The sequence below is a fragment of the Pestalotiopsis fici genome (genome assembly GCF_000516985.1).
Source record: "Pestalotiopsis fici W106-1 unplaced genomic scaffold PFICI_Scf_3, whole genome shotgun sequence".
In the NCBI taxonomy this organism is placed as follows: Eukaryota; Fungi; Ascomycota; class Sordariomycetes; order Amphisphaeriales; family Sporocadaceae; genus Pestalotiopsis; species Pestalotiopsis fici.
In genome coordinates this window covers 250358-278183 of record NW_006917093.1, presented here as the reverse complement: position 1 = coordinate 278183, position 27826 = coordinate 250358, and the positions used below count along the sequence as shown (strand labels likewise).

Genomic DNA, 27826 nt, shown 5'->3' with positions numbered 1-27826 from the left:
AAAATACAATCAATCTGGTCCAATGGCTATGAAAATCACTCATGACCAGGCGTCTGTCCTGTCCATCATGCAAAACTTCGTTCTCCTGTTGATCATGACTTGGAGGTTTATGCTCTCATTTGGAGCAAACGAGCATCTTGATTCTATAGTATCTAGGATTGGACTACGAATTACTCGAGGGAAATATGCAAGAGAAGCATTTTATCATACTTGATTCAAGTAAGTGAATTAAACATGTTACTGTTGTGGAACAATAATATCTCTGCCGATCGTGTCGCACTTGTCTTTGGCGTGCGATCGCTTGCTGGATTGTACGAGAAAATTTGCCGGCCAGCAAAAGTGCGAATAGAGATGACGAGCCTCGTACATTGGAGATTCACAGACTGCTCAAAGGTCTCCATGACACCGATGAGTGAAAGATGCAACAGTGAGTAGTATTATCATGAAGCGCCAAACTCGCGAGGTTGGCATTTTACTTTTTTATAAATGACAACTACCAAATAAGGAAATATTGTCTGCAAACTACGTAAATTTCTATATTCTGTGCCACTTGGTTTTTCGTGGCACTAATTCTAATGCGCTACCAATTCCAACAGCATTCACTCCTCTGATCGGTATGGGATTCATAACTTATACTTGTCTGATTATTCTCTTGGAGCAGTCTCGGAAGAAATGCATTCTTGCCCCTGATGAGTATGGAGCATCAGATCAGGAGAGATATTCAAATTCATATACATGAGCTTCGGAAGAGAATGGTTCCAGAAACATCGCTTACACTACAATATGGGCGGGATTTAGAGCCCTGTTTGTGAATGCCATATGTTATGCTTTCAAAACAATTTGGCTAGGCCTGTCGATATAAAGCATCACCTTGAGTTTTGACTTTTGGGAGACAGACACGGAAACTACACAAGTCTCGCATAGAAAGATGAATTCACACCCACATTACAGGGCTTTGGTGATTGTTCTACGCTGAAATGCTTTCCTTGTATCGCTTGGTTCTAATTGAAGCATGATGAAAGAAAAGGGAAATCAGCGCTCTCCTCCGGTCGTAGTCACTGACTACAGACATATTTGGACTCCAATCAACTTATTATGGCGCCTTCATAGTTTCCATGTTGCTGCTTCGAGAAGATTATACCTGAATGGCACATATTTTCCTGTTTCTAATTTTTCAAGTCCAAGCTCGTTTCTGCAATTGGTTCAGAAGTACAAAACTTGACAAGAAGACTCCAGGCAAAGAGTTGTTGCCTTCAAAGTCTTCCATGTAGAGACGGGCGAGCCGCTCACACAATTACGATACTAGACCTCGTTCCGCTTCCTCTCTGCCCAACAAACATGGAAATGGCCAACTCCTTCGCGGCATATTAGAATTTCGCAGCAAAAGAAACTGTTACAGGCTCATCATGTCCACGGAGGACATATGTTGTTACACTACTGTCAAGAAACTAGCATACGCGTTTACGTAAACCCTTGGTTGTAGATCAGTTGGGAACCCTCACGTGCCCAGTCAAAAAGTCCATCTCACCGCAGCAAGATCATCACCGATTATTACAAGACAATTCATAGAGCACTCGGTCGCTGTCATGTAAGAGGTTGTGCTCAGCATGACATGTTATCTGGCTTCACTTATTCCAAGCAAAGTCCGAACTCTTCTGGGCATTTTAGCAATAGATTCGGGCTCCTTGGAAGTCTGGCTCCTCTAGTCAACCAATGTAAGTTCCAGGAACCTTGAAAACTTATTATATAAATGGCACCTGGCCTGGGCGGAGGCTGCTGCTCATTTCTGCGGTCTTGTACAAAAGTATTCATTAGTGATGCAATTCTTGTCTTGTGACGTTTTGCATCATGTCAGCTTTTGGATAGAATCGGAAGAAGTCTGGGCAAGGTACTCTGTAAACGACAATGTTGGCGCTATCAACGGCCCCGGTAAATGGCACATGGCTTCTAGCCACTCGGGTAATGGCAAAAGTAGTTTCCCATCATACTGGCTCGAGCAACCATCTTGTTGCGAGTCATCTATTTGTAGAGCAACCAAACGGAAAAGAGCGTTTCGGAACAGGACATGACTCGATCACTTTTAGTATAGACGATGGAATTAAACTCAATGTGACACGTGCGAAACGCCGTCTGCTGCACGGCGGCGGGAAAATTATCCGATGATTCGGATCAAGATATCCAAAAAGAGAAGAATAAAATCTAGACTTATCAGGAGTTTCCATCGGACTCGGTATGCATTATTGCGAGCCAAAAAGCTGAGTTTGACGTTCCTTTTTGCGTCGGTGCTTGCACAAAAGCTTCTTGTGGAACGTGATTGGCGACGTCCTGATCTATAGTTTGCTCTAGGAAAGTATGATTTCACCGGTCTAGCGTGGGTTGCACGATTTCAGAACTGCCGGGGAAGAAAAAGGACTGCGTAGGAAGCCGCAGCAAATGAAGAAAAAGGGCTGTCGGGCCGGTGCACGTGAAATGAGAAACACGCAATTTGTTGTTTTCCTTAGCTGTCTCAAGTGCTGCAGGTAATAGTAGGCATTCATCTGCTGGTTGACAGCGGAGCTACGGAATATATCCGTAGCACAGTGGTAAGAAGAAAAAGCGTGGAGGGATGGCCCTGAATGCATGGATTGCACGCCCTGTGACAAACCATTTCAGGCAGTTGGGAATAAGGTCGCTCAAGTTAGGGTGGGAGCGGCTGTGCCTGATCGTTTCATCAGAGACTTGCGTGCTCGCTGGCTGTTCTGCTGCCTTTAAAATTGAGGGTGCCACTTGGCGCTATACATCCACGGTAGATCTCATACACAGTAGACCCATGGTAGAGTCCGTTGGTAAAAGGCACGGTGTTTTTGCTAACATTTGGCGTGTTTTCTTGAATACGAGCCCGTGCCCCTGCCCCATGGACGACGATCTTGTTTTCAACAATGAAGTGGTTTTCTAGAAGACTTGTTAGCTGAACCACCCTAGCAGCCTTGGTTAGCTGGCCAATGTGTCAGCATGGCGCAACATCCGAGGCCTTTTAGGGTTGGCCGGCAATCTCCCGCCCACGAACGGTTGCCGGACAAGACCGTTAGTATAGGTCTGATCAGATATATCAAGTAGTACTTTGGCGCACCATACACCAGCATATCATACCTTGATATTCACTTTATCCGAGGCTCCCTGTTTTGCCGTACACAGGACTACTTCATTTGCCGGTAGATATCTGCCTCGAATTGCCCAGTCAAGGCACGAGCCGTTTTTGACATGTGGGTATCGCCCAATGCGCGACAAATGGGAACCAAGAGCACATGCTGACTAGCAGCTGCTGTCCTACCACCGTTCCTGACGAAACCCCAGACTGACACGTGGGTAGATCGAGGTCCTGGACGACGATCTGAAATAGGCAAACTTGACGAGTGGATCCTGTACTGCTCGCTACCAAATCTTCGGTTTGTGACAAAAGGCAACTGATGACCGGCTGATTGAGCCCCGAGTTGGAAAATCGATGCTTGATTTATAGCTCTTTTTTTTTTTTTTTTTTCAATTTATTCTCCGATGAGAATCTCTGGTATTGCCTTGATTTCGATCGTGATTGAAGTTGAGGCTTTTTCATGTCGGTCATTGCGATTCTGGTGGATCTATCACAAGTACCCTACTCTCAGTACGGTACCATATACGGTGTCTGTTGGGGGCGGCGACGATATCTGAAGAAGATGACCAACAAAACCAGACCAGACCGTGCCTCAATGATGATGGAAACCAAAGAATTCTAACACAGGCTACCAGTCTAGTGTTGTTTGATGGTCAAGAGAGACAGCTGCACTTATTACGGTATGGCATCTGCTTTATCAGATCCCTGAAGATTCACTTCACACCGCTGAAGCACGCACCAGGCTCACCAAGCACTATTGCGATGCACTGATCGCAGGACATCCCTTGACAGTTAAAAGGAGATGACGGTTAGGTAGGGATTGATCGGTGGGTGACCTTGTATCCTGGCAATCTGGGCGCAGTGCAATGATTATCTCCCACTTTGACGATTCTGAGTGGAGCTCCAGTTCATGGGTGGTTCTAGGTTGACACCAGCTTGGTGATAGTCTCGGCACTCTTACCCAAGCTATTCCGTACACAGTGCGTTCTTCTTTCTTTGGTGGCAGCTAGATTCGTGAATTTTCATCGCACGTCAAGTCGGAAATGCTTTTTCAATATACTGCTCGCCTCCTTGGTACACAAGACGTCTATCAATAATACGGAGTCGTAGGCCAATATCGGTTATTGTGCCCGGCAAGGATTAAGGAAAACTGCTGCTCAGAAAAAAACACGTGGAAAATAGGACACAGGTAGGTAGGTGGCGTAGCATTGTTAATGCCTTGGATGCGAGTGTGTGTTGATCCCAGCAGGGGGGATGCTGTTACCGATGACAGTGCAGTCATTATTGCTCATGTGTGACGCTAATGAATCTGTGCTGCTTATTTGGATTAGATACTTGACGATTCGACGGCCTCACATGTCCCATCCCAAACTGGTGGAAGGAAATAAATTGAAGGATATACTCTGTAGAGGATTTGAATAAGATACCAACTGGACGAGTTGGCCGTGTAGCCGAACAAGTATTAGTTAAAAGCACAGTAGGTACAATGAGGTACTGGCTGGGAAGTGCTGGATTGAAGGCAGCGTGAGACGGTTGATGCGCACGTCCGTGTATTTCCGCCTGGTCCCGCCTACCTACAGCAATGTAGCTATTGACAATCATATTTCAACCTGGGATGTGTATGTTGCCCAAGACTCACTTGCATTCTTCGTAGTAACGGAGACCGGGCGGTCGGGCAAAAAGCACAGCCTGCTACATTAGACATAGGAGCTAACCGAGGAGAATTGTAGGGTACAACCAGATGGGCAACATTGAAACGACGGTGACCGCTGCTTCCGCGAGACTTTGGCTCCTAGCTGCATTGCAGTGCGTAACATGATGTAAGTAGGTTTAGTGGACAGCGAGGCTTCATTTGAGGACCACGACCTTGCAGCAGCACGATCCAGGCCGTTGTTTGTGTATGAGACGTTTCGGGCAATGTAAAAATAGAAACCTCAATCGCAATTGGCACAGGATAGCCTTGAGATAGTAGAGACGGAGGAAAAGAAGAAAACAAGAGACTCAGAAATTGGAATATAATTGACCCTTCTAGGTTAAATGTGCATAGGTATTCCGTAAAGACAGCAGTGAAATTGACGTATGGTACCTTTCAGTGGCCTTTCTTGCCGCTCGCACACCGAGTGCTTTCCCAGCGGTATCCGCGGATGAAACAATTCACATTCTTTATGCTTGACAAGAGATTAACAAGACGGAAAAGGACAGATTAAACAATCAACTCAATCCGCTTTGAGATAATTGGCATATACATTTTAGTTTACTAGTATGCAGCCAGACGATCGGGTGCCATGTTGTACCAGGTCAATTGGCAATGCCAATAGTGTCAATGCCACGCCGCAGCGTACCTAATAACCCCAAAATTCATTATTAGCCCTGCTGGGAGCCTTCTTCCACTGCTGCATTGCTCTAAACTGTGTTGGAAATTTACATTACTCACTGTGTAAATACATTTAGCGGTGACTTAATTCAATCGTATCCCGACGGCCGATCATTGATTATTCCACGTTTCTTCTGACAACCCACGCCCTGGTTACGTCTTTTTCTTACAGCACACCCCCCCAATCCCATCCCAATCCCCATCCTCATCCCGCGCATTCTGCTGCTTCTTGCTGCTCGAGCCTTACCGAGCAAGGCAGGCCGGGCGGAAGGCAGTGTCAGCGAATAAGACCGGGACCCCTTCTTTACCGTCCCTATCACAGTTGCGCCAGCCAGCTCCTTGTGAAGCGCCTGTCGTTGCACTCGCACCTGCACCCTCTGAGCACAGAGGCCAGTCCAGTCAAATACCTGCCGACCTACCAAGCCCACCTACTGGCGCGGCCGTACTTTACAGTTCAGCTGGAGTCCGCCAAGTGCTAGAGCTTGGTTTGCGACATCATCGGCGCATTCGGTCTGTCGGGTTCTATCTGGCTTTTCCCAATATATTTCCCATCTTCCAAGATCCCACTGTGGCTCTTGGTGGTTGTCCTTGAGTTTTAACAGTCCGACTATTTCACGGTGGTAGTGCTGCCTCACTGCTCCCGTCAGCAATTCGCTACAATCTGATCGCAACGACCACAAGCTAGATGCGCCTTGTGTTACTGTACCGCCAATACAGAGGGACAACATAGAAATTGCTCAATTGTTCCACAAAGAAAAAGAAACGGCTGTGGACTCGAAGGGAGAAGGGAAGGGGGAGGAAAAAGTCACCAGAAAGAGTTCAGTCGCAACCGACCTTGATCACACCGATATTTTGTCGACATTCCTAGCCTGCAACGCCTAGCCTCAACTTTGCACATCGTGAATGACACCTTTGAGCAAGAACAGCAGCTGCCTACCACCTACTACGTATCCGATCATACCAGAACGGCCTCAAAAAAAAAAACTGCACACCAGCTTGGTTACAAGCTACAGCAACTTTCAGCTGGTCTATCAACTGCGTTTTCTAACGGATCTAGCTTCCTCGCTCCCACACAATCCCGCACTTTAAACGATCGACCGTCTTTCACTAGCCAGGCCGGCCAAAAGCAGCATTGTGGGGACTACGTATGAGGTCGCTCCGAGCCACGCTGCTCAGTAGTACTGCCACCATCTCAACCGACCTCCCGAGCTTTCCCATCTATTCCGTCATCTGTTGAGCGAGCCTTGATACAGGCGCTTTCTGCTCCCACCCTCTACCAGCGCGACTGCCGAGCGAGCTGCCGTCGGCTCTGTAACATCTACTCCGGACCCGCCCACGAACCTACTCTTGACGGTTTGCGACTTTCCGCCCATGAACAAAGGATCCGATTTGAGTTGCCAGCCACATTCGCACTGCGGGGATTAGCCCGTCGACGCCGACTCTCCCGCCCGTTGTCGAACGTCTTGTCTGCCACTGCCGCTTTCAACTGTACGAGAAGCCTCCAGGAACAGCCATTTGGAAGCATTAGAGACGGGAAATGAGCTTGTAGCCAACGCGCCTGATATCGGATCCGGCGCATATACTGGCTTTCCTTTACTAAAGGCAGCTCGCGACGAGCTGCTCTACATTAGCGAAGATGGGATCATGCATGAGCACGAATAAGGAAGAGGAGGACCAGAAGAAGCGCAGCCAAGCAATAGACAGGGCACTTGATGAAGACTCCAAGAGGTTACGGCGAGAATGCAAAATACTCTTGCTTGGTGAGCATTCTCGAGCCTGAGACTGATGCTGACGAGGTTATGCTAACCCAAAGATGTTTGCAGGCTCCGGCGAGAGTGGGAAATCGACGATTGTAAAACAAATGAAGATCATTCATTTAAAAGGATATTCCGAGGAAGAGCTGCATGCCTATCGCGCCACCGTTTTTAAAAACCTGATTGAATGCGCCAAGGCCGTCATCAACGCAATGGATCAATTCGATATCGAACCGAGCAACCCTGCGAATCGAGAACATTGCAACTTTTTATTAAGTTACACAGTAGAATCGGGTCCCTCGGCGCATATCGACTTCAGGGTGGGCCAGGCGGTTCAGTCGATATGGAGCGATCCATGCATAGAGCGACTAATGGATCATCAGACCGAGTTCTATCTCATGGACTCGGCAGGATAGTAAGCCTTGCTCGATATATCTTGACATGGCGTCTTTGCTGCTAACAGAACCTTTTAGCTTCTTTGATGAGGTACAGAGACTATGCGCGCCGGATTATCTTCCAAATGAGATGGACGTGCTCCGAGCAAGAACAAAGACAACGGGTATCTATGAGACCCGCTTCCAGATGGGAGCTCTGAGCATTCAGTAAGTGGAGACCCGCAGAGCAGCAGAATGACCATGTCTGACTCTGGCTACAATAGCATGTTCGACGTTGGAGGCCAAAGGAGCGAACGTAAGAAGTGGATCCATTGTTTCGAGAATGTTACGTCGATCATCTTTTGTGTGGCCCTGAGCGAGTACGATCAAGTGCTGCTGGAAGAGAGCAGTCAGGTAAGGACATGAGATGCCCATGCGCAGGAGCAATGCTGACCAAATGTCCAGAACCGAATGATGGAGAGTCTCTTGCTGTTTGACTCTGTTGTCAATTCGAGGTGGTTTATGCGGACAAGCATCATCCTGTTCCTGAACAAGGTCGATATTTTCAAGGTCAAATTGCCTAGGTCACCCCTGGGCAACTATTTCCCAGACTATTCGGGAGGCAACGATGTCAACAAGGCTGCCAAATACCTGCTCTGGCGGTTCAACCAGGTCAATCGAGCACACCTTAATTTGTATCCTCAGTAAGCAGAGCATATTCCCTTTTCATCACAATCCGCGACGGCTGACGAGAACAAATTCTAGTTTGACGCAAGCAACTGATACGTCAAACATCCGCTTGGTGTTTGCTGCCGTCAAGGAGACAATCCTCAACAACGCCCTCAAGGATTCCGGCATCCTGTGATTACCCATCTTTCCTTTGTGTCTACTTAATATCTGGGGCGCTGGATTCTAACTATACGAAAGTCTATGACTTTCAGCATTGGGCAGGAGTTATTTTCTTTTTTTTGCTTTGCAGGGGTTGGGAATATTGTGGCAAGTCTCTATCCCTTTGGCATGGCGTTCCGGGGTCGGGGCGCGAACAATCCCTATAACGTTCTTACGACTAGAGACAGGGCACGCATCCAACGGGCTTGGTGATGGCGAGCCGAAACGAGGAGACATTGTTCTCACAAGGACACTGCTGGGGCAGGTCCTACGTCTCAAGAGACGTCCTACTGCTGTCTTGGACAGCGCAAATCATGTCCCAGGGGAAATCGAAGGACTGGCCAGCACCTCAAAGGAATGACGTGCTGAATGAATATTTGCCATATAGAGCCGCAAGGGTCTCACGAAAATCAGCTCGAGGTATAAAAGGCTGGACAGCGGGGGCGCGTAGTGAAGGAAACCACCCCCCCATATAACTATATTTTAATGAAACAACTGTACGATGAGGCAGTATTGAAGATTGAAAATAATTCGACTTTGCTGGGCCAAAAGATCATTGCGGCCAACCGCTACCTCTGTGTTTTGGCCACCATGCAATCATTACAGGTAATCAAGACTATCTACCGGCCAGCAGTCAACCAAGCCCAGCAGACTCGCCTCCAAGAAGCCAAGAAGGGGGAAAAGGACACGATGAAATGACACATATGTTATTTAAATCTGCCGGTTGGGGCGTGGGCAGTCACGACATGAGAATAACAAGGAGCAAATGAACAGTCTCGTTTGGCTGCGAGTTGCGCTTTAGTAGTACTGCCGAGCTGCATACATATGCATGATAGTGGAACAGTCAGGATGAGGGACACCTACATATTATGATAGTAGTAGTATAGCCATGTACTCTTCCGGCTGATCCGCACAACGAAGAAAACGGGGCAATGGGGTTCTTGATGACCCTGGTCACTGAACAGGAGACATTTGGTGTCGGTGTGTATAGGTAGGAATGGCAGTGGGGTTACACCCGTTCAGGTTTCTCAACATCGAATGTCCATGGGCCTTGTGACTTGTTGGTAGGACCTTGGCCAAGTCTCTACACATTTAAGTAGATCAAGAAAGTAAATATATGGCAGCATTTGTTGATTGCATCTTTAGTTGTTCATTCCCAAGGCATTCATCGGTTTATATCTGTCTCTATACTTGGATAAGGCAGACTTGGCAATATGCCAGCATCTTGGCAAATGCCGCGCCATGGGTGGATAACGACCTATTGTGTACCAAGTACATCCATCCAGCTGCCAGGTATGTAGGCAGAAATACGAGCTCAGATTTCCAGGGATGGCAAACGGTGGAAGGGGAAAGACATGAATGTCAGTATCCGACGTCGAGTGCATTTATGTAGATAATGTATGCAGCTTCATATGTACTGATGGCTGCTACATCAATCGAGACGTATATATATGGTTTAAAATATCTTCATTAGCTGGCTTACATCAATAAAAAGTAAATGCATCCGGTGCCATGCATTTTCCTTCTTCTCCTCCATACGTGGAGCAAATCGGTGCTGGAGCTGTATGTATGTTGCAAAGCCACCTGGATGTGTGTGTAACTTGACCCCCGCACTCCTCCTGCCACTCAAGCTGCCGCCCTCCACAGAGTACACTACATTGGTACATGCATTAGGAGGTGCGTCCATCCACTTGACGCAAAAGGAGACGGACGGGGGCCCAAGACGAAAGGAGACTCCATTGAAACGGAACGGAATGGAAGAATTTGAGTGGGCTTGATCGGCGGATGGGCATGATTCTACATAGATTCTAGTGTAGGGCAACAAAGAACGAGAAAGGAAGCTGAAGGAGCCCAGGCCGGTCTGCGACAATTCGAGCCAAGACGCAGGTGATGAGAGCAAACTCGCATTTTTGATTTGAATCCGAGGTACGGAGGGTGGTAAAGTTGAGACTTATGGAGATCAAATGGCTTCTGGGCAGCAATTGCGGTCGCAGAAACAACAGGATGGAGTCGGTCGATAGAAAAGTACCTAACCTTCCTACACGACCTCAAACTATGTGAGCTGCATGCATGCATTGAGTACCTCAATTCAAGTTACCTGCTATATTGCCTTACCTAGTTCTTGTGCTAAACACAACATTAGTAGGTTCGCTACATGCCGCCAAAAGTAGTTGGCCATCTTCCATGATATGCTTACATTGACATGCTTATTCCGCAATGCCGGTAAGTGTAGGTAGATATATTCCGTACATGCTTGACTCAGGTACCTGAAGCTTACCTGTGTAGATTTCAACGGGCAAGGTTGAGATTGATATCACCTGTCCAGGTAATCTGGGGTAAAGTAACCACAAGCACTTGCTCTGTCTGGGGTTTCACTCAATCACTCTAAAAAGAAAAGAGCAGGGAAAAAAGCAAATCCCCCGGAAGGAACCTGCAGCTGCAGTTGTCAAGTGCCTCTTTCCTTCGATTCGATACGTACTTGTTCTGTTGAGCTGTCGTCATTGTGCTTCTGGGCCGACAAGTAGTCAGCCCATTTGTCGACCGAGAACTGGTCTCATCCATCGACGAGCTTCTCAAGCGAGGTCCAGGGTTACTTTTCACACACTACTCGTCTCCTCTTATATACCCGAATTCCCGATTCCCTACTCAATTACATTTCCTCCCTTTTGCTCTCTCTTCAGAAGCTCACATACATCTTGTCTCGTCTCTTCCCCTTCCCTGAATTGCTCTCGAATTATCTCGATTCGCCTTTTGCTTTCTCTGGGGAATCAATTCGTGCTGCTGCCGGATCGTCAAGTCCGTGTGTGCTGCTACCCCGCGGTGATCGTCCGTTCCCGTAAGACAAGGAGCTCTCCTTGTCACTAGCACTGCAACCTCCCTAGAGCTCCCCTCTATGATCAGCAAACCCGGCCCCGCTTGCCCCTCTTTGCTCAGCTCTGCGCCGCAAAACATCGCGAACGAGGTTGACTAGATATTTCCTCTGGCATGTAAGTGCGCTCCCAGGCCAACATTCGCATGTAGTTTTTCATATAGTGAATCAAAGCCGGCCGTTCAAGTTTGCATCCTGCAAGCTGCGACATAGAACTGATTCCTTGGTTACAGTTTGCTTTCCTAGACTAGATCAACAGTAGACTCTCTACACCTTTCCACAGACGTACAGGCTAGAATCCACCTCGGCTCGTTAATAGCGGACTAGATCCCCGTTCAGTTCCACCATGGCCACCGAACAGCCTCAACGGGTTCCCCTGAGGGAGCGCAGGCCTTCGACGTCGGCTCCGATTGTAGATATTGTCGGTTCCGTCGGCCCTGAAGGAATATCTCGGCCGAAGCACAAGAGAACCTATACTGGCTTTGGTGCCAACGATGCTCAGAATGTGGAAGGTTAGTGGTAAACGTGCTATACTACACCTCACTCCAGCGTATAGACCATGTCAATCTGCCAGGTTGAGCCTTTGAATAGCAGGAACCCCCCACGGCACCAAGATAGAAACTTGCCATCGTGACACATTCTACTTGGCCATTACGGCTCTCCTGTCTGGAATCGCTAACCATTGTCTCTACTACAGCGTCCATCCCCGAACCTCAGCGAGAGGCTTGGACCAAGCATCAAGTACAGGGTTTCACAGACAAGGACGGGTTCGAGAAAGAGGTTGTCCGTCATGTTGAAACCACACTCGCTCGCAGCTTGTACAACTGTGACGAGGGCGCTGCCTATTCGGCTGCCGCACTAGCCTTCCGTGATCGCCTCATCACGAACTGGAACAAGACGCAGCAGCGTCAGACTTTTGCTGACAGCAAGCGTGTTTACTACCTCAGTCTCGAGTTCCTAATGGGTCGTGCCATGGACAATGCCATGTTGAATCTTGGCCTAAAGAATGTGGCAAAAGGTTAGTCCTTGTGCAACCCATTTAAACGGACATTGAACTCGGCTGATAATCATATCGCCAGATGGCATGCAGGATCTCGGTTTCCGTATCGAGGATATCATCGGACAGGAGCACGACGCTGCTCTTGGTAACGGCGGTCTCGGTCGCTTGGCTGCATGTTTCCTCGACAGTCTTGCATCCCTCGACTATCCCGCTTGGGGCTACGGTCTGCGATACAGATATGGTATCTTCAAGCAGGAAATCATCAATGGCTACCAAGTCGAGGTTCCAGACTATTGGTTGGACTTCAACCCATGGGAATTCCCCCGCCACGATGTCACAGTGGATGTGAGTTGGCTTTTACCTTTTTTGCGCATGTGAATCTCACCTTTGCAATCTAGATACAATTCTACGGCAATGTCCGCAAATCACAGGATGAAAATGGCAAGTCCGTCGCTCATTGGGAGGGAGGCGAGATCGTCACGGCCGTCGCCTACGATGTTCCGATTCCAGGCTATGCAACTCCATCCACCAACAATTTGCGGCTCTGGTCCAGCAAGGCTTCCAGTGGCGAGTTCGACTTTCAAAAATTCAACAATGGAGACTATGAGAGTTCGGTCGCCGACCAGCAGAGAGCCGAGACCATCAGCGCAGTCCTATACCCCAATGACAACCTCGAGCGGGGCAAGGAGTTGCGCCTCAAGCAGCAATACTTTTGGGTAGCAGCCTCTCTGCACGACATTGTACGCAGATTCAAAAAGTCAAAGCGCGCTTGGAAGGAATTTCCGGATCAGGTTGCTATCCAGCTAAATGATACGCACCCAACGTTGGCCATTGTTGAACTCCAGAGAATCTTGGTCGACAAGGAGAACCTCGAATGGGATGAGGCCTGGGAGATTGTCACGTCCACTGTTAGTATTTTTCCATCATATCGCAAAGATGAAAGAGGAAGGTGAAGAAGAAGGCTAACAAAATGAGTAGTTTGGCTACACAAACCACACCGTTCTTCCAGAAGCTCTGGAGAAATGGTCAGTTGGCTTGTTCCAACACCTACTCCCGCGCCATCTGCAAATCATTTATGACATTAATCTGTTCTTCCTCCAGAGCGTAGAGAAGAAATTCCCCAAAGATCACGACTTGCTTTCAAGAGTGTCCATCATTGAGGAGTCACAAGTCAAGATGGTTCGCATGGCATATCTTGCAATCATTGGATCACACAAGGTCAATGGTGTCGCTGAACTCCACTCTGATCTTATCCAAACAACCATTTTCCGAGACTTTGTCACCATCTTTGGCGCTGACAAGTTCACAAATGTAACAAATGGCATCACTCCGCGAAGATGGCTGCACCAAGCGAACCCAAGATTGTCAGAGTTGATTGCAAGCAAGACTGGCGGCTATGATTTCCTCAAGGACCTCACCCTTCTCAACCAGATTGAGCAGTACGCAGGAGACAAGGAATTCAGAAAAGAATGGGCCGAGATCAAGTACGCCAACAAGGTTCGCTTGGCAAAGTACATCAAGAGTACCCTGGACGTCACGGTCAACCCGGCAGCACTCTTTGATGTACAAGTCAAGAGAATCCACGAGTACAAGCGCCAACAACTCAACATCTTTGGCGTCATTCACCGCTACCTAGCACTAAAGGCCATGAGTCCGGAAGAGAGAAAGAAGCAGCTTCCACGTGTCTCCATATTTGGTGGAAAGGCAGCTCCCGGATACTGGATGGCAAAGCAGATCATTCACTTGATCAACAATGTCGGCGCCGTTGTCAACAATGACCCTGATATCGGTGACCAGCTCAAGGTCATCTTCCTGGAGGACTACAATGTCAGCAAGGCCGAGATGATTATTCCTGCCAACGATATCAGTGAACACATTTCAACTGCAGGTACAGAGGCCTCTGGCACCAGCAACATGAAGTTTGTTCTGAATGGTGGTCTCATCATTGGTACCTGCGATGGTGCAAATGTGAGCTTTTTCTTCTTCTTATTCTTTTCACCTGTGTATCTGTGTTTGTTTCATGGTCCATAATTGCTAATCGACTGAGCAGATTGAAATCACCCGCGAAGTTGGCCAGGAGAATATCTTCCTCTTTGGCACCTTGTCTGAGGATGTCGAGGATTTACGACACCAACACAACTATAGCAATCACTCGATAGACTCAAACCTTTCCAAGGTGTTTGAAGCAATCCAGAGCGGCAAGTTCGGTGAGCCCAATGACTTTGGTGCCATGATATCTGCCGTCCGCGACCATGGTGACTACTACTTGGTGTCGGACGATTTCGAGAGTTATCTTGATACCCAGAAGATGGTGGACACGGAGTATCGCAACCAGGATGAGTGGATTGCCAAGTGCATCCGCAGCGTCGCCAGAATGGGCTTCTTCAGCTCTGACAGATGCATCAATGAATACGCCGAGGGTATCTGGAACGTGGAACCACTGGTTGTCAAGAACTGATCGCATAAATCCAACGAATGGTTCAAACTATCTTCTTGAGAGGCATGAGATAGTCATTCGTTGGTCTGAGCTCTCTGGCCGACGAGCACAAAGGTTTTCTGGCACGACATGAGAAGAAATTGGCGCAGGCGTATTCTATCAAGCGACACGGGTACTTTATCTGGCGGTCTCAGTCATCAGATATTGAATAAATGATCACACCTATTTATTTTCCAGTCATTGTGGGTATTAACAGTGATGTGCTTCGTGATTGATTATCTGAGATGGAAAGATACTGATGCTCAATTGATGCAACGTGGTTGAAAGCCCACAGGCTGATTCGGCCATAATCAGTGGGACCACATATATACATCATATATTGCATCAGCGAATTCCTTGGCTGCTTCGGCCGGGAATGCGTGTCCCACATTGAATTGCCTTCGCTCATGCCGTCCGGTAAACATCTCGTCATGACTGGCCGAACCACCAGGCTTGAGGGGATCTTGAGACCCATCTAGTGTTATACACTGTAAGAAACCGTGTCAGTACTCTCGTAGATTATTCAATACAGGTCACGGTATGCTGGGGCCTGGCTTTGATTGATTTTGGGTCTTGGGGGACGATATGTCACGACTTTCAAATACAAAATCTTGTGCTCATCAAGTGGGAAGGAATATCCAAAACTCAATACTGAGAACTGTGCTTACCGGGACTGTGATCTTTGGCTTTTCTGCTAATTTCTTTTCAAGGGCTGCCAACTCGGGTAGGCCGGACTCGAGCCCAAAACAGAACCGATACGCGTGAATTACCACGTCGACAAAATCGAGATTGTCAAAAGCCGAGGCAGCGCGCGCAAACACGTCATCGCTGGGATGCCAGCCGGGCGACCACTGTTGCCAGAGAAGACGACACAGGTCCCGGCGGTGGTCTTGCAGGCATTGGCGTCCGCGTTCAGTTTGGAACTGGGACATGTGTTAGCCACGTGTAACAATTTGGATTTCTGGTGGGTTGGGTTGTGGTTCAGAAGTTTTTCTACTATCGGTAGTTCCGTCTCCCTTGGTTCAGGTAGGTTGACGATATCCTCTTTCACCACGCCATGATTCGCTGGTGTTGTGAGGGGATCTATACACAAAATTACTTACGAGGTGCTGATACCACATGATGCTCTCGAGAAAGGGCTTGGCTGGGCTCGCCTGGCCAGCCACGTCCACAATGTCGTACCCGGCATAGCTGACAAGCCCAGCAACACGTTCTGGCCACAGGGCAGCGACGACACACGAGGCCACACCGCCCCAGTCGAAGCCGGCAACGATGGGTTTCTTGTTGCTCTTGTTGTTGTGGTTGTCGTCGTCGCCCCCCTCCTTTTCGTCATTGTCGTCCGGGCTGCCCAAGACGACATCCATGAGCGCCAACAGATCCGTACCCAGCGCCGCCTGCTGTCCGGACCGCGGCGTCTCGGCGTCGCGGAAACGCGTGGGCCCAAAGCCTCGCAGGTACGGAACCAGGACGCGGGCGCCGCGGCGGGTCAGGAGCGGCACCACGTCGTCAAAGGCCGAGGGCGCGTAGGGGAAGCCGTGGGAAAGAATCACGGGCCAGCCGTCGGCGGGGCCGTGGTCGTGATATTTTATGAGGAGGGTGGGTGTTTGGGCTGTTTTGAGCTCGGCCATTTTCTCTTTCGTTTTACCCTATTCACTCACTTCTACCTGAACACGCGTGGTGTTTTGTTTTACCTCTCTATATCGGAGCGTAGAGATTGTACGTGGAATCAAAGGAAGTGCGCAATTGAAACTTTTGAAGTTTAAGAAATTTTACAATTGTGTTTACGGATTATAAGACCTATATGTACTTTCAGGCTCAATGAATTCTCCAAGAGCTGTCATTGGCAGACGGGGCCATATCTGTGGCTACCTAGGATTGTCTTTCATAGGGCGTATACAAGTATCCAATCATATGGGCTCTTGACCACTTGGGTGATTATGGCTTTATAGGGTGCGGATTGGCGTGGAATTGACGTCATGCCGATGTACTTATTATACATGTGTGTTTCTGCCCATCTAATCTTGGAGACTCGCTTCAGACGTGGGGTTGGGCAGTTTTGAGCTTGGCAATTCTCAAATTCAAGCTTTTGTGAATATACTTTCCGAAATGATCAAAGGTCGTCGTGGACCAGATTCCGCACTATAGCTTTTTTGATACTCGACAATGCAACTTTTGCGTCCAGTATAATCAAGGACCGAGTCTGAAGCAGTTACAAATCAATTGAACAAGGTACTCAAACAGTACGCGTCGAATCGCGTCCAATTATGCGCGAGAAGGAATCCCAGTGACTATGAGATAGGACAGGATAGGTTGCCGTGTATGGCATCCGTATTATAACCATACTACATAAAGGCTTGATATTGTTCTTCGCACCAATTCCAATATTTCTTTGCGAGTGTAGGGTCCAAAAGGTCCTTTCTCGCTTTTTCCACCTTTCCGAATGGGGACACTGACATTTTGTTAATCGCAAGGTTTGAGTAAAAGTAGATGGATTTTCGACATACCCCATTTATCCTTTTCGTCGATGGAAGGGTGCAGCCCCGCAAATAACTCGGTATATGCACCATTCCTCGGCTCGTGCGCAATGAGCTTCTATATGGTCGCAGTGTGTTAATCACACAACAACTCATCGCCAGTACAACATTTAAACAGAGGACTTACAAACATGGCGAGCTGCATCTTTGGCATGTTTCGCTGCAAGTTGGTGACAAAATTACCGGGATTGAGGGCCTGCCAAAGAGGAATTGATGGTTAGATGAATCATGGTATGAGGGTGTAAACTTTTGCTTTTCTTATTCAGGGAGAGCATGGGGACGCATACCAAGCTGCAAACGCCTGAATTTTGGGTCAGGCGGGCAAACTCGACGGCTTGCAGCACATTTCCAGCTTTACTTCGAGAATACTTGGACCAGATGCCCTCTTCCATGTGGTAATACATGTTGTCAAAGTTGATGGCTGGGTGGGGGGCACCATCTGCTGCGCTCGAGGATACCCAGACGACACGGACCGAGTGGGCCGGGCAAGACTGTGCAGTCTTTTCCAGCACGGGTTGCAACAAGCTGGTGAACATTTGATGGGCAATATTGTTTATGCCATACTGCAGCTCATGGCCCTGCCTTGTCGTGGACCCCTGAGGCGGGACCATGACGCCGGCGTTGTTCCACAAAACGTCGAGCCGCGTTTCCTTGGACAGAAACTCTTCGGCGGTGGCCTTGATGGTGGTCAGGTCGTCCAAGACCAAGTTCAAAAAGATGAGATCGCCCGTCGAGGAGGGATGCTTTTCTCGAATGGACTTGATGACTTGATCTGTCTTGGACTGAGAGCGGGCGGCCAAGTATACCTTGCCATTCTTGCCGTACAGAATCTCGGCGAGTTCGGATCCAATGCCGCCTGATGCGCCTGTAATTATAAAGACCTGGTTCCCGTCACTTGCGTTAGTTTTGTGAAATCCATAGCTGAGCGAGCGAGTGGTGTCGTTGAAGAAGAGGATAAATCAAGTTGTGAGTCCCGCCACAGGAACGCACCTTGTTTCGCTGGTCAGGAAGGTTCTTCTCCGTCAAGGGTGCCTTGTGAGGTAGGAACGTCGTCATTCTGACAGACATGATGATTGGTCTTGTTTCTTGTCGGAAAATGAAGGACTTGTTTACTATTCCAATCAGCGAGATGGAATACGATGTGCTCTTTCAGGCATAACAGAAAAGCAAGACGGAAGCAGGTCTTTATAACCAATAGGTCCTGCATTTCTTCATCACATCTCCAGACTTTGCATCTATGTTGTAGCTCTTTGTGCTATAGCTAGTATCTATCAGCTTGTGCCAAGACCGTAGTATACTTGCAACTTTACACAAACGACAAGATTGAATCATACCTAGTAAATTAGTCTCTTGCGGCCGATGACCCCGAAATCGTTGATTGCTTGCGGGGAATTGCGGCCGAAGACCCATAAATCACCCGTATCTATACTACAAAGGCTAAAATTAGTGGCAAGCCGTCAAGAGGAAGAAGGAAAGAAAATAACCTCGGCCAATGAACCAATACAAAACAGCGGCATAAAGTCCTCATTCATCAGCTTTATCGGTGCCTGGTACGACTTTTTTCTTTTCTTGTTGCGGCCGCCATCATCCGCAAGCTATTGTATGACATTGATCTTGCCGCATCTTGCCGCAACTGCCCCAGTGGTAAAAGCACATCTCTTATTCTAGGATAGTGAAAAAACTTGTATCAATACCATGTGCGAAATTTTCATGGAAATGTATCAGGCCAAGCCAAACCAAGGGGGCCACGCAGGGGGATCTCGTCTTTGATAGTCATTGTATCTTATCGTTGTTGTTACTAGTATCATCATTTCCCGGAATAAGAGCTCCAGTCGTATGGCAGTATGATAGCTCATTTCCTTATGGGCAAATGGTATTATAAGAGCGTTCTGCAATTTGTACATAATGCGAGGCTGCCTTCCACCGCGCACCTACTACCTGTAGGATGCGTCGAGTATGAGCTAGGCTCGCCTCATTCCAATCTTCCATTCCCTCCCTGCGGTACCACAGCAGAGTCGCCATCGTGCTGTAAAAGGCATCCAATGCTAGACTAGGAAATTGCCCCAGCTGTGGTGCATCTTCAGAAGAATTCAATGTATCGATCCAGCCGGTGCCAAACTTGGCAAAGGCCTCAGTGACACGTTTCAACAAGGATGAAGCCCATACCTGCCTTTGCAGTTCCTCGTTGGATTTTGCGCCCGGCGTACTGATGTAGCCTGGAATCTGACTCATCTTCTCAGGACACGAGAAGATATCCAGGATCAAAAACAAGGCAGAACCAGTGAGGCAGCGAGGGCCGAGAAGCAAGAGAGAATTGTCTGGATCCGTAACGGTGGAGGAAACTTCTGAATCAACAACAGATAGGAAGTTCATGAGTTGATCCGATAGCACGGAAAATACCTCGTTCTGTTGGGATTCGGGTGGCCCTGTCAACGATATGCATTGCATTGCGCGGCTGAGAAGCATAGCTGACTGACAGAGACGAGCAAAGGGTGATTGGCGGACTGATGGGTCGGTCGTGACCGACAGGTTGACAGCACGCATGGCATCGCCCCGATCCTATTGCACTATTTTAGTGGACATGGCAAAGACTTCTTTCCTTTCTAATTCCCCTCTTGGGATCACCTACCCAACCAGAATCATCCGACGGAAGTGTGCTGTTTTCAGACGGCTCGGGCATGGAGAATCGCCTCCTGCTGCCGATTGAAATGGCTCGATCCAAAATGTACATACCCCACCATATCCTTCTCCTTTCCTCTGCCTCTGACCACGTCGTCTAAAGTAGCCTACCGTTAATATCCGTGATGATCGAGGGGAGGGGGGGGAAAAGGCCTCGGGGAATGTGCTTACCACGCTGTGTACGATGTCTAGGGTAGAGCCTGCACCAGTAACACCGATGATATCGGCGTAGCGACTACAAGCGCCCACAGTCATCCAGGCGCCCGGGTAGATGGCATGGCTATACTCGTACAAGGCGACGAGCATCATGGCCTGCAAGCAGGTAAAGGAGCAACAGCCACGGGCCTCTAGGAGACTCAGAAACTGCTTGACCGCGACGTACACGGGGCTATTCGTGACGTCTTTGGGCAGCGTAACGAGGAGTTTCATGGCGAGGAAGAGCACAGCGAGCTCTGGCCCGCCATGACGCATGGGGATGCCGAGGTCGATTCTCTTCTTGGAGACGACCGGGAACCAGGTGTGGACCGTGTCAAAGTAGGCAGCGTAGACATCCATAATGGCATCACCCTGTGTCAGCAAGGCCAACACATCCTATTGGTCACGTCAGTTCAGAGACAACTAGAGCACCAAGGGAGCTCCGCTAAGAGGGCAAAGGATGGGAGACGACAACGCACGACGGGAATTTCGCCGGATATGCCCTTGATGGAGAAACCCGACCACTTGTAGCAGTCGATATCGAGAAACAAGGCAGCATGTGCACGACTGGCCCCCTCGTCGCGGCTGTACACGGCGCTCGGAGGCGTGTGTAAAGACGACGTGTTTTCAGATTGGTATAGACACTGGGAAGCATCGTCATTACTAGAGTTGACGCTCTGGGTGGCGGTGCGCGCAAACGCGGGTGGGGTGCCGTGACTGTTGTTGAGGCGGGACTCGAGCTCGTCCAGCCGGGACTGGAGAGCCTCGAGGTCGGCCGTGGTCGGGGCCACGACAGGAACGCTACTACTATAATCACACGAGCGCCCGGAGCGCTCGCAAAGGCCGCAGATGGGCTGTGACTTGTCGCATTTGCGCTTTTGTTGCTTGCATGGCCTGCATGCTTGTAGAGCTCGCGGAGCAGTTGACATACTAGAGTTGAAACGATGCTCAAGTGCAAATTCAGAGCAGCCGGGTCTTTGAAGAACTATTCATCGAGATTACGCTTTCCTAGTGGAGCTCAAGCTGGTCTGATTTGAGCTTTAATCGAGTGACGCACGGATTGATATTCTGTCTCTCAAGTTTACGACTTGGAGGCTTGTTTGGATGGCTCCGGTTAAAGCCCGGTAGCCTCCGTACATTTATATAACCTTACTAAACTAGAAATCTACGCAAACCTAGCGCTGCCTACTATGCGGACCGTGACGTTTTTGCAGATCGGATTTGTAATGGCCTGAATCACCTCAATGTACTGTATGTGAAGTGTTGCTGTCCATCTAGTCAGGGAGGCACATCTCAGATGTGAGAATGAACAGTCCAACATTTTGGGCATGGTGTATACAAACGAGGTCCATTTCTCATCTGGTTGACTATAACCGTGATTAGTGGACATTGCATTCTTGTCCATTTACCCATGAGCCATGACTTATCTACAAGCCTCGATTCGTAAATCGTCATGAGAAGAGCAATTCCCCTTCCCAGAATATTACTGTTCGCGTTGATTCATACTCGACATATGTAATAATGTGAAATGACACCACACATTTTGTCAAGCCTGAATTCCAAAAATATATGATACTGCATGTGAATTTCTTTCAATCACCACCTGAAATACTTATTAGATATAAATAAAGATGAGTGTCAGATGCGTGTGAGCAAATATTTATGCCAATCTCTGCTCCATTTTTCAATCGTGGCTACGACGAATTCACTCACGTGGACGTTTGAACTTGATCAAAGTAGCCATAAATTAAATATACACACTAGAAATTAATTTTAAGAATACTATGTGCCGGTGATTTCATTTCTTTGCATCGTAAAACCTGTCATCATCATTATTTCTTCGTTGCATTGGCCATATCCTGCCGGCAACATAACTGAGAACCATGAGAGCCGCCAATCCCGGCAGGATTAATTCCTATTCAGGTTGCCTCCTGATTCGACTCACAACGCCGGCGCCCTGAGTGGTGCTGTCGCCCTGGGAAGCCGGGCTCGGCGGCGCAGGACCGTCGGCCCAGACAATATTGTCAGTGCCCAGGACAAACTCCATGGTTCCGCCATTGGCAAAGACGTCGTCCCAGGTGACCCAGGTCTGGTTCCAGTCCTTGCCGTTCACCCTGAGGCTCTGTACATAGTAGGCGTCCTCGGAACCGCCCGTCGTGGTAATGTGCAGCTCCTTGCCGCCGCCGAGGTGGATGGTCAGGTCGTCAAACCAGGGCGAACCAATCAAAAAGGTAGTCTGCCCTGTAATTGGGTAGAGGCCCAGCATGACCCAGAGGATCCAGCTCTCCATGGCGCCGGCGTCGCTGTTGCCGGGCAAGCCCGTGGGCGTCGGCGCATAGTATCGCTTGGCGTACCAGCGGGTGTAGTAGACGGTCAGATCCTGGCGGCCGACGTAGTTGAAGAGGTACGGCGTCGTGAAGCTGGGCTCGTTGCCCGGGTTGAAGAAGCCTTGGGAGAACATGATCTCGAGTCGCGCGATAAAGGCGTCGGTGCCGCCGCACAGCGTCACTAGGTGCTCCAGGTCGTGGTGCGCGTTGAACGAATACTCGATTGGCAGCGCCTCGTAGTAGTAGTCGCCCCAGTAGCAGCCGCCGCACGAGATGGGGTCCTGATCGATAAAGTTGCCGTTGGTGTCAATGGGACCGAGGAATCCCGAAAAGTCCTGGTATGTCATGTCTGGGTTCCACTGGTTGCGCCAGTTGCGAGAGCGGTTCAGGTACTTGGCTGCCTCTTCCGTCTTGCCCAGACCCGACGCCACCTGGTACAACCCAAAGTCGTTGCCAGCGTACTCAATAGCCCGGGTGACGGAGCGGCCGTATCTGGTTGTAATGTATCCGAGGTTGATCCAATCCGGCAGAGCGCCACGTCCCTCCTTGGTAGACGAGCTCGTGTCCCTGGGATCATTGTTGTTGGGTGGCACCACCTCGGCATCTGTCATCATGGCCTCGAAGGCCAGATCCCAGTTGACGTTGCCGCGAACGCCCTTGACATATGCATCGGCAAGGACATTGTCGGCGTTTGAGCCGCCCTGGGTTGCACCATTGAAGAATGACGAGCGTGCGTCGGGCATGAAGCCATCATGGCGCCAAATGTCGATCAGAGAACGGAAAAACTCCTCGTAGGCCTCTGGCTGTATGATGTGGAATAGTGCTGTAGTGCAACGAAACTAGTAATTCTTAGCTACTTGGTGATATTTCTGCTTACTCACGAGGGAAACTTACCAGATCCCAAAGTGTAAAAGTGTCGTCATAGTATGGCTCCGTTGATGTCCATTTGGGATTCTCACCGGTCTTGTTGGTGGGGATTATGTTCATGTGGTACAAGGAGCTATACAAAAGTTGCAAGTTTGTCGTGTTGGAGGTATCAGTCGTGGTGACCTTGGACAAGACGGCATCATTCCAAGAGGCTCGAGCGTCCTGCTCCAACGATGAGACAGTGGCGTCGGTAGGCACTTCATCGTCGACGTTGCTGCACGCCTGAGCCGACGATATGAATGAAACTCCCACGCGCGAGGTAACTTTTTGCGAGTCAAAGGAAAATACAGCACCGACACGAGCTGTAGATGACACGCTATTGGTATCATCATAAGAGACGAGATCTGTCGAGTCAGCGGCTGTAGCAACAAAAGTTCTGTAATTCGTTGGTTGATCGAAGTAACCACAGAAGTAGACAGTCCATAGCGGAGATCGATTCCACCCCTGTGGTTTTGGTGAGTCATTACTTCATGGAGGTCCTTGTAGTATAAGGATGAGACTTACATTATCATATGAGCCTGAGCCTTCGTACCGTAGAGATGAGCCATCGGAGGAGGGCACTACTGTAATGTTTCCACCAAGATAATTCTGGCCCAGCCCCTGACCTCGAAACGAGGGCAACACGTGAGACACATCAACAATAATATTAGGGGTCGTAGTTGTAGCCGGGAACGTATAGTTGTACAATCCAGCTCGATTAGCTCCTGCAAGTTCTAGGACGACACCGCTGCCAGTGGTGACCTTGTAGTAGCCGACTCGGGTCACGTCTGTCTCGGCTCTAGTGTCGCTGTGATCAAGAAGCGGATTCACGACACCGCCGGCAACGGGCATCTGAGAAACGACTCCATATTTCGGTGCACCTCCAGTGCCGCTCTCATGCAGCATGGAGAAACCGGTAAAGTTGCCAGTCGCTTGATAGCCCGAATATGAATCCGAACCAGTATACAAGTCTGGGCCAAGCTTTACCAAGCCCAGGGGTAAAGTAACCCCGGGGAACGTATTGCCTCCATTTGTATCACCAGTCTAGGTCAAAGTGAGCAAGAATTTTACTTATAGTTACCAGAACTTGGTGACTTACATCTGGCCGCACGTAGTCTGCAAGGTCTTGCGCGGACACAAAAGACGCAGTGGCCAAAAGACTAATAGCTTTTGTAGTACGCATCATAAAACATTGGCTGGAATCCAGAACAAATGACAGTGTGCCATTTCAGAGAGAAGTGTGTAGAAGAGAAAACAATCAAACTCTAAATCTCGAATCTAGAAAGTAAGTTTCAAACATTAATAGAGGCCCATGTTTTTCTGATGTATAGTTGTACGATCTTATTGACTCCTTCAAAGCATCATGGCCTCTAGTTTTTGACCAAAGACACAGTCGAACCAGGCACGTGTTGACGGCTGCGGGTGCCAGTGAGTGGTGACCAGCAAAAACCGGCGTCGTGCTGGAGAATACGACCACGAGATGCGTAGCAGTATAGCGCACGAGCTATCACCGCTGTTGGTTTTCTAATGTAGGCAGACTTGTTCGTGACTATTCCAGGGGTTGGACCCAAAAACGTGCCAGCAGATCGTAACGTGACCAGGGTTCGGCGCAAATGAAATCAGATTTATTTGATTTGAGATTTTAGCGCGCAAATCAAATAAATTACCGATTCCTCCCCGATTTGTAAATAAATCCCGATAAGTCCTGATTTATAAATTAAATATAGATTCCTATTATAACCCCTTTTAAAAATATATAAGCTGCATATATATCGATTTATTTAAATTAATAAAAAAACCTTATAATGGCTATTTTTAGTAATTCGGTATAATTTGCAATTGCTTTTTATTATTTTAAACGCGTTTTTACGTATTCGTAACTAAATTTTATTATTTTATAATATGGCTAAATAGGTTTTTTAAGGGGAACCTAATTATTTAATTAGCTATTAATAATACGATAAGCTTTTTATTAGCTATTAATAAGCTAATAAAAATTTTTAAAATTGCCTTTATTTAATTATAGGTGTTATTGCAGCTAGATTTAATTAATTTATATTATAGCCTATTATAATTATAGAAAATTTATATATAGCATTAAATTAAAAACTCCGTTTATACGGATTGCGAATTATAACGATATTATAAGCGATAATAATAACGGCTATATAATAATTAACGGCCTATACGATATATTTTAAGGATTTTTTTAAAAAAAATAATAATATTATATTATTTAAATAGCCCAAAATCTATCGCTAAAATTATTTAGTATAAATAGTCGATTTTATTGCATTTATATTATATATTTTTTTATATATTAATTTTATAATATTTATATACGCTTTAATTTAGATTTAAATGGTAATTAGCGGAAAATTACTTTTCTTAATAGCTAATTCCTTTATTGCTATAATTATAAGCTAGCTTTTTATAGCCTTTATTCGTAGCGGCTTAGGTTTATAAATTTATTTTAATATAAAGTTATTTTTTTATATAAAAATAGGTAGTTGGCGTAATTATTTTTTTATTTTATAGTAATTAGCTATTTTCGCGGATATTAAGATTTTAGTTTTATATAACGCGGCCTTTAGTAATCTTTTTAAATTAGTGTTTAATAGGGATAAACGTCGGTTTATACCTACGTATTTGCTGCTTATAAAAGTGAATAGGCGCAGCGTTATCGAATTTTATAATAGTTATATAATAAAGTATATAGGCGATAGCTACAATAAGCGTAATATAATTATTAGCAAATATTATTTATATTACCGTTATTATAACGAAATAGGTATTATTAAGCTATATAACGGTAAAGCAACTACTAATTTATAGGATTATATTGCTTTAAAATACGGCAAAATAATAAATAATAATATTAATGCCAATAATTTACCGGCCGCTAAAGGCAGATTTAAGCGTAAATATAAAATTATTATTATATTTATATTAGAATAGCTATATAAAAAGGCAAAAACTAATATTATAGCTATTTGCCTTATATTAGCTATTAAGCAGCTTTAATAAAAAATCCTTAATTTAATTATTTTAGCTAAACTGCTATTAATTATAATTGCGTATTTAGCCTTTAAAAAGCTTTATTTATTTTTAAATTTAACGATTTCTAATTATTTAGCTATAAATCCCCGTATAATAGCGAAATAGCTAAAAAATCGGTTTAAAATATATTAAGCGCGGATTATCGATAATATATTTAAATATAATATCGGCAAAATCAGCTTTAATTTTAATTATTAAACCTTGCCTAATTAACGTTTATTGCTTAATATAATTGTGTATTATATAACGGATAATTATAATCGCAAAAATTAGCTTTTAATATTGCGTGAGGTTAATAGGAAATATATAAGCATTATATTAGTTTAAAAAGTGCTTAAAATAGCCGAATTATATAAAATCCCTAATTATAAAATCGGCTAATTTATGCTTAATAATATAATTAATAATAATATTATAATTAAATATTTAATAGCTTTATAATTAGGATTTCCTATTAATTAAAGGCTAATCTAATAAAAAAAAACCCTTAAGCGATTCTATTGCTTTAATTATATTTTTAATTTAATCGCTAAATCGATTTTTAGCGGTAAAGCTAAAGCTAATATTAAGCGTATAATTAATAATAATAGGTTCGCTGCTATAAATTACCGTATATAGCTTAAAGCCGGCCCGATCCGTAAAATTTACGAATTAGTAATTTATATTAAAAATAGCTTATAACGCCGTAAAAAGTTTTTTCGGATATATAAAGGTTTTTACGAAAATAAAGGCGTTAAAGAAATTAATTTTTTTATTAATAACGCAATCCTGCTTTTTATTAAAAATGCTACGCGATAAAATTTTGCGTATAATATATTATAAAAGGTGCTGCGTTTGCGCTAAATTTTCGATTTATAGGCCGTTAAATACAAGCTTATTAATAAGCTAATTATAGATAATTAGATAATTGCTATTTAACTAAAGGGATTATTAAAATTTATTAAAATCGTTATTTTTAAATTTAAAGGTAATAATATTAATATTAATAAAGTGTTATTTATATTATATTATATAATTAGTTAGATTCGAATCGCGTAGGTAGTTTTCGCGTTTAAGGCCGTGGTTAATAAAGGTTTTATATAGCTAGAAATAGCCTTTTAATTAAATAATTTATATAATAAACGAATATATAAATTGCTAGCTAAATATTAAAACGACAAAATTAATAAATTTAATATATAACGCTTACGCGTTATTAATATAGCCGAGGAATTAGATAATAATAACGGCTATAAGTTCCTATATTAATTATTATAGCGAAGA

At 46.4% G+C, this 27826-nt stretch overlaps 6 protein-coding genes across 6 annotated transcripts; 2 read left to right on the top strand and 4 right to left on the bottom strand.

Moving 5' to 3' along the window:
* Positions 1 to 7314: 7314 nt before the first annotated feature.
* PFICI_04279 (Guanine nucleotide-binding protein alpha-3 subunit) lies at positions 7315 to 8494 on the top strand (the record flags this gene model as incomplete). The annotated part of the gene is made up of 5 exons (XM_007832860.1): positions 7315 to 7670; positions 7729 to 7857; positions 7914 to 8043; positions 8095 to 8333; positions 8395 to 8494. The coding sequence occupies 5 exons, from the start codon at positions 7315 to 7317 to the stop codon at positions 8492 to 8494; spliced, it is 954 nt and encodes a 317-aa protein (XP_007831051.1).
* Positions 8495 to 11732: 3238 nt separating this feature from the next.
* Positions 11733 to 14844, top strand: PFICI_04278 (Glycogen phosphorylase; the record flags this gene model as incomplete). The annotated part of the gene is made up of 6 exons (XM_007832859.1): positions 11733 to 11898; positions 12084 to 12404; positions 12466 to 12731; positions 12785 to 13294; positions 13365 to 14354; positions 14437 to 14844. The coding sequence occupies 6 exons, from the start codon at positions 11733 to 11735 to the stop codon at positions 14842 to 14844; spliced, it is 2661 nt and encodes an 886-aa protein (XP_007831050.1).
* A 329-nt stretch (positions 14845 to 15173) lies between these two features.
* On the bottom strand, positions 15174 to 16490 carry PFICI_04277 (uncharacterized protein; the record flags this gene model as incomplete). The annotated part of the gene is made up of 3 exons (XM_007832858.1): positions 15174 to 15350; positions 15531 to 15785; positions 15966 to 16490. 3 exons carry the CDS (start codon positions 16488 to 16490, stop codon positions 15174 to 15176), a joined length of 957 nt encoding a protein of 318 aa, XP_007831049.1.
* Positions 16491 to 17204: 714 nt separating this feature from the next.
* PFICI_04276 (uncharacterized protein) lies at positions 17205 to 18464 on the bottom strand (the record flags this gene model as incomplete). Its single annotated transcript, XM_007832857.1, has 5 exons — positions 17205 to 17311; positions 17367 to 17454; positions 17524 to 17592; positions 17684 to 18277; positions 18387 to 18464. The coding sequence occupies 5 exons, from the start codon at positions 18462 to 18464 to the stop codon at positions 17205 to 17207; spliced, it is 936 nt and encodes a 311-aa protein (XP_007831048.1).
* A 792-nt stretch (positions 18465 to 19256) lies between these two features.
* On the bottom strand, positions 19257 to 21199 carry PFICI_04275 (uncharacterized protein; the record flags this gene model as incomplete). The annotated part of the gene is made up of 4 exons (XM_007832856.1): positions 19257 to 19955; positions 20026 to 20172; positions 20247 to 20666; positions 20750 to 21199. The coding sequence occupies 4 exons, from the start codon at positions 21197 to 21199 to the stop codon at positions 19257 to 19259; spliced, it is 1716 nt and encodes a 571-aa protein (XP_007831047.1).
* Positions 21200 to 22185: 986 nt separating this feature from the next.
* On the bottom strand, positions 22186 to 24686 carry PFICI_04274 (uncharacterized protein; the record flags this gene model as incomplete). Its single annotated transcript, XM_007832855.1, has 4 exons — positions 22186 to 23436; positions 23492 to 23968; positions 24029 to 24547; positions 24603 to 24686. 4 exons carry the CDS (start codon positions 24684 to 24686, stop codon positions 22186 to 22188), a joined length of 2331 nt encoding a protein of 776 aa, XP_007831046.1.
* Positions 24687 to 27826: the final 3140 nt, after the last annotated feature.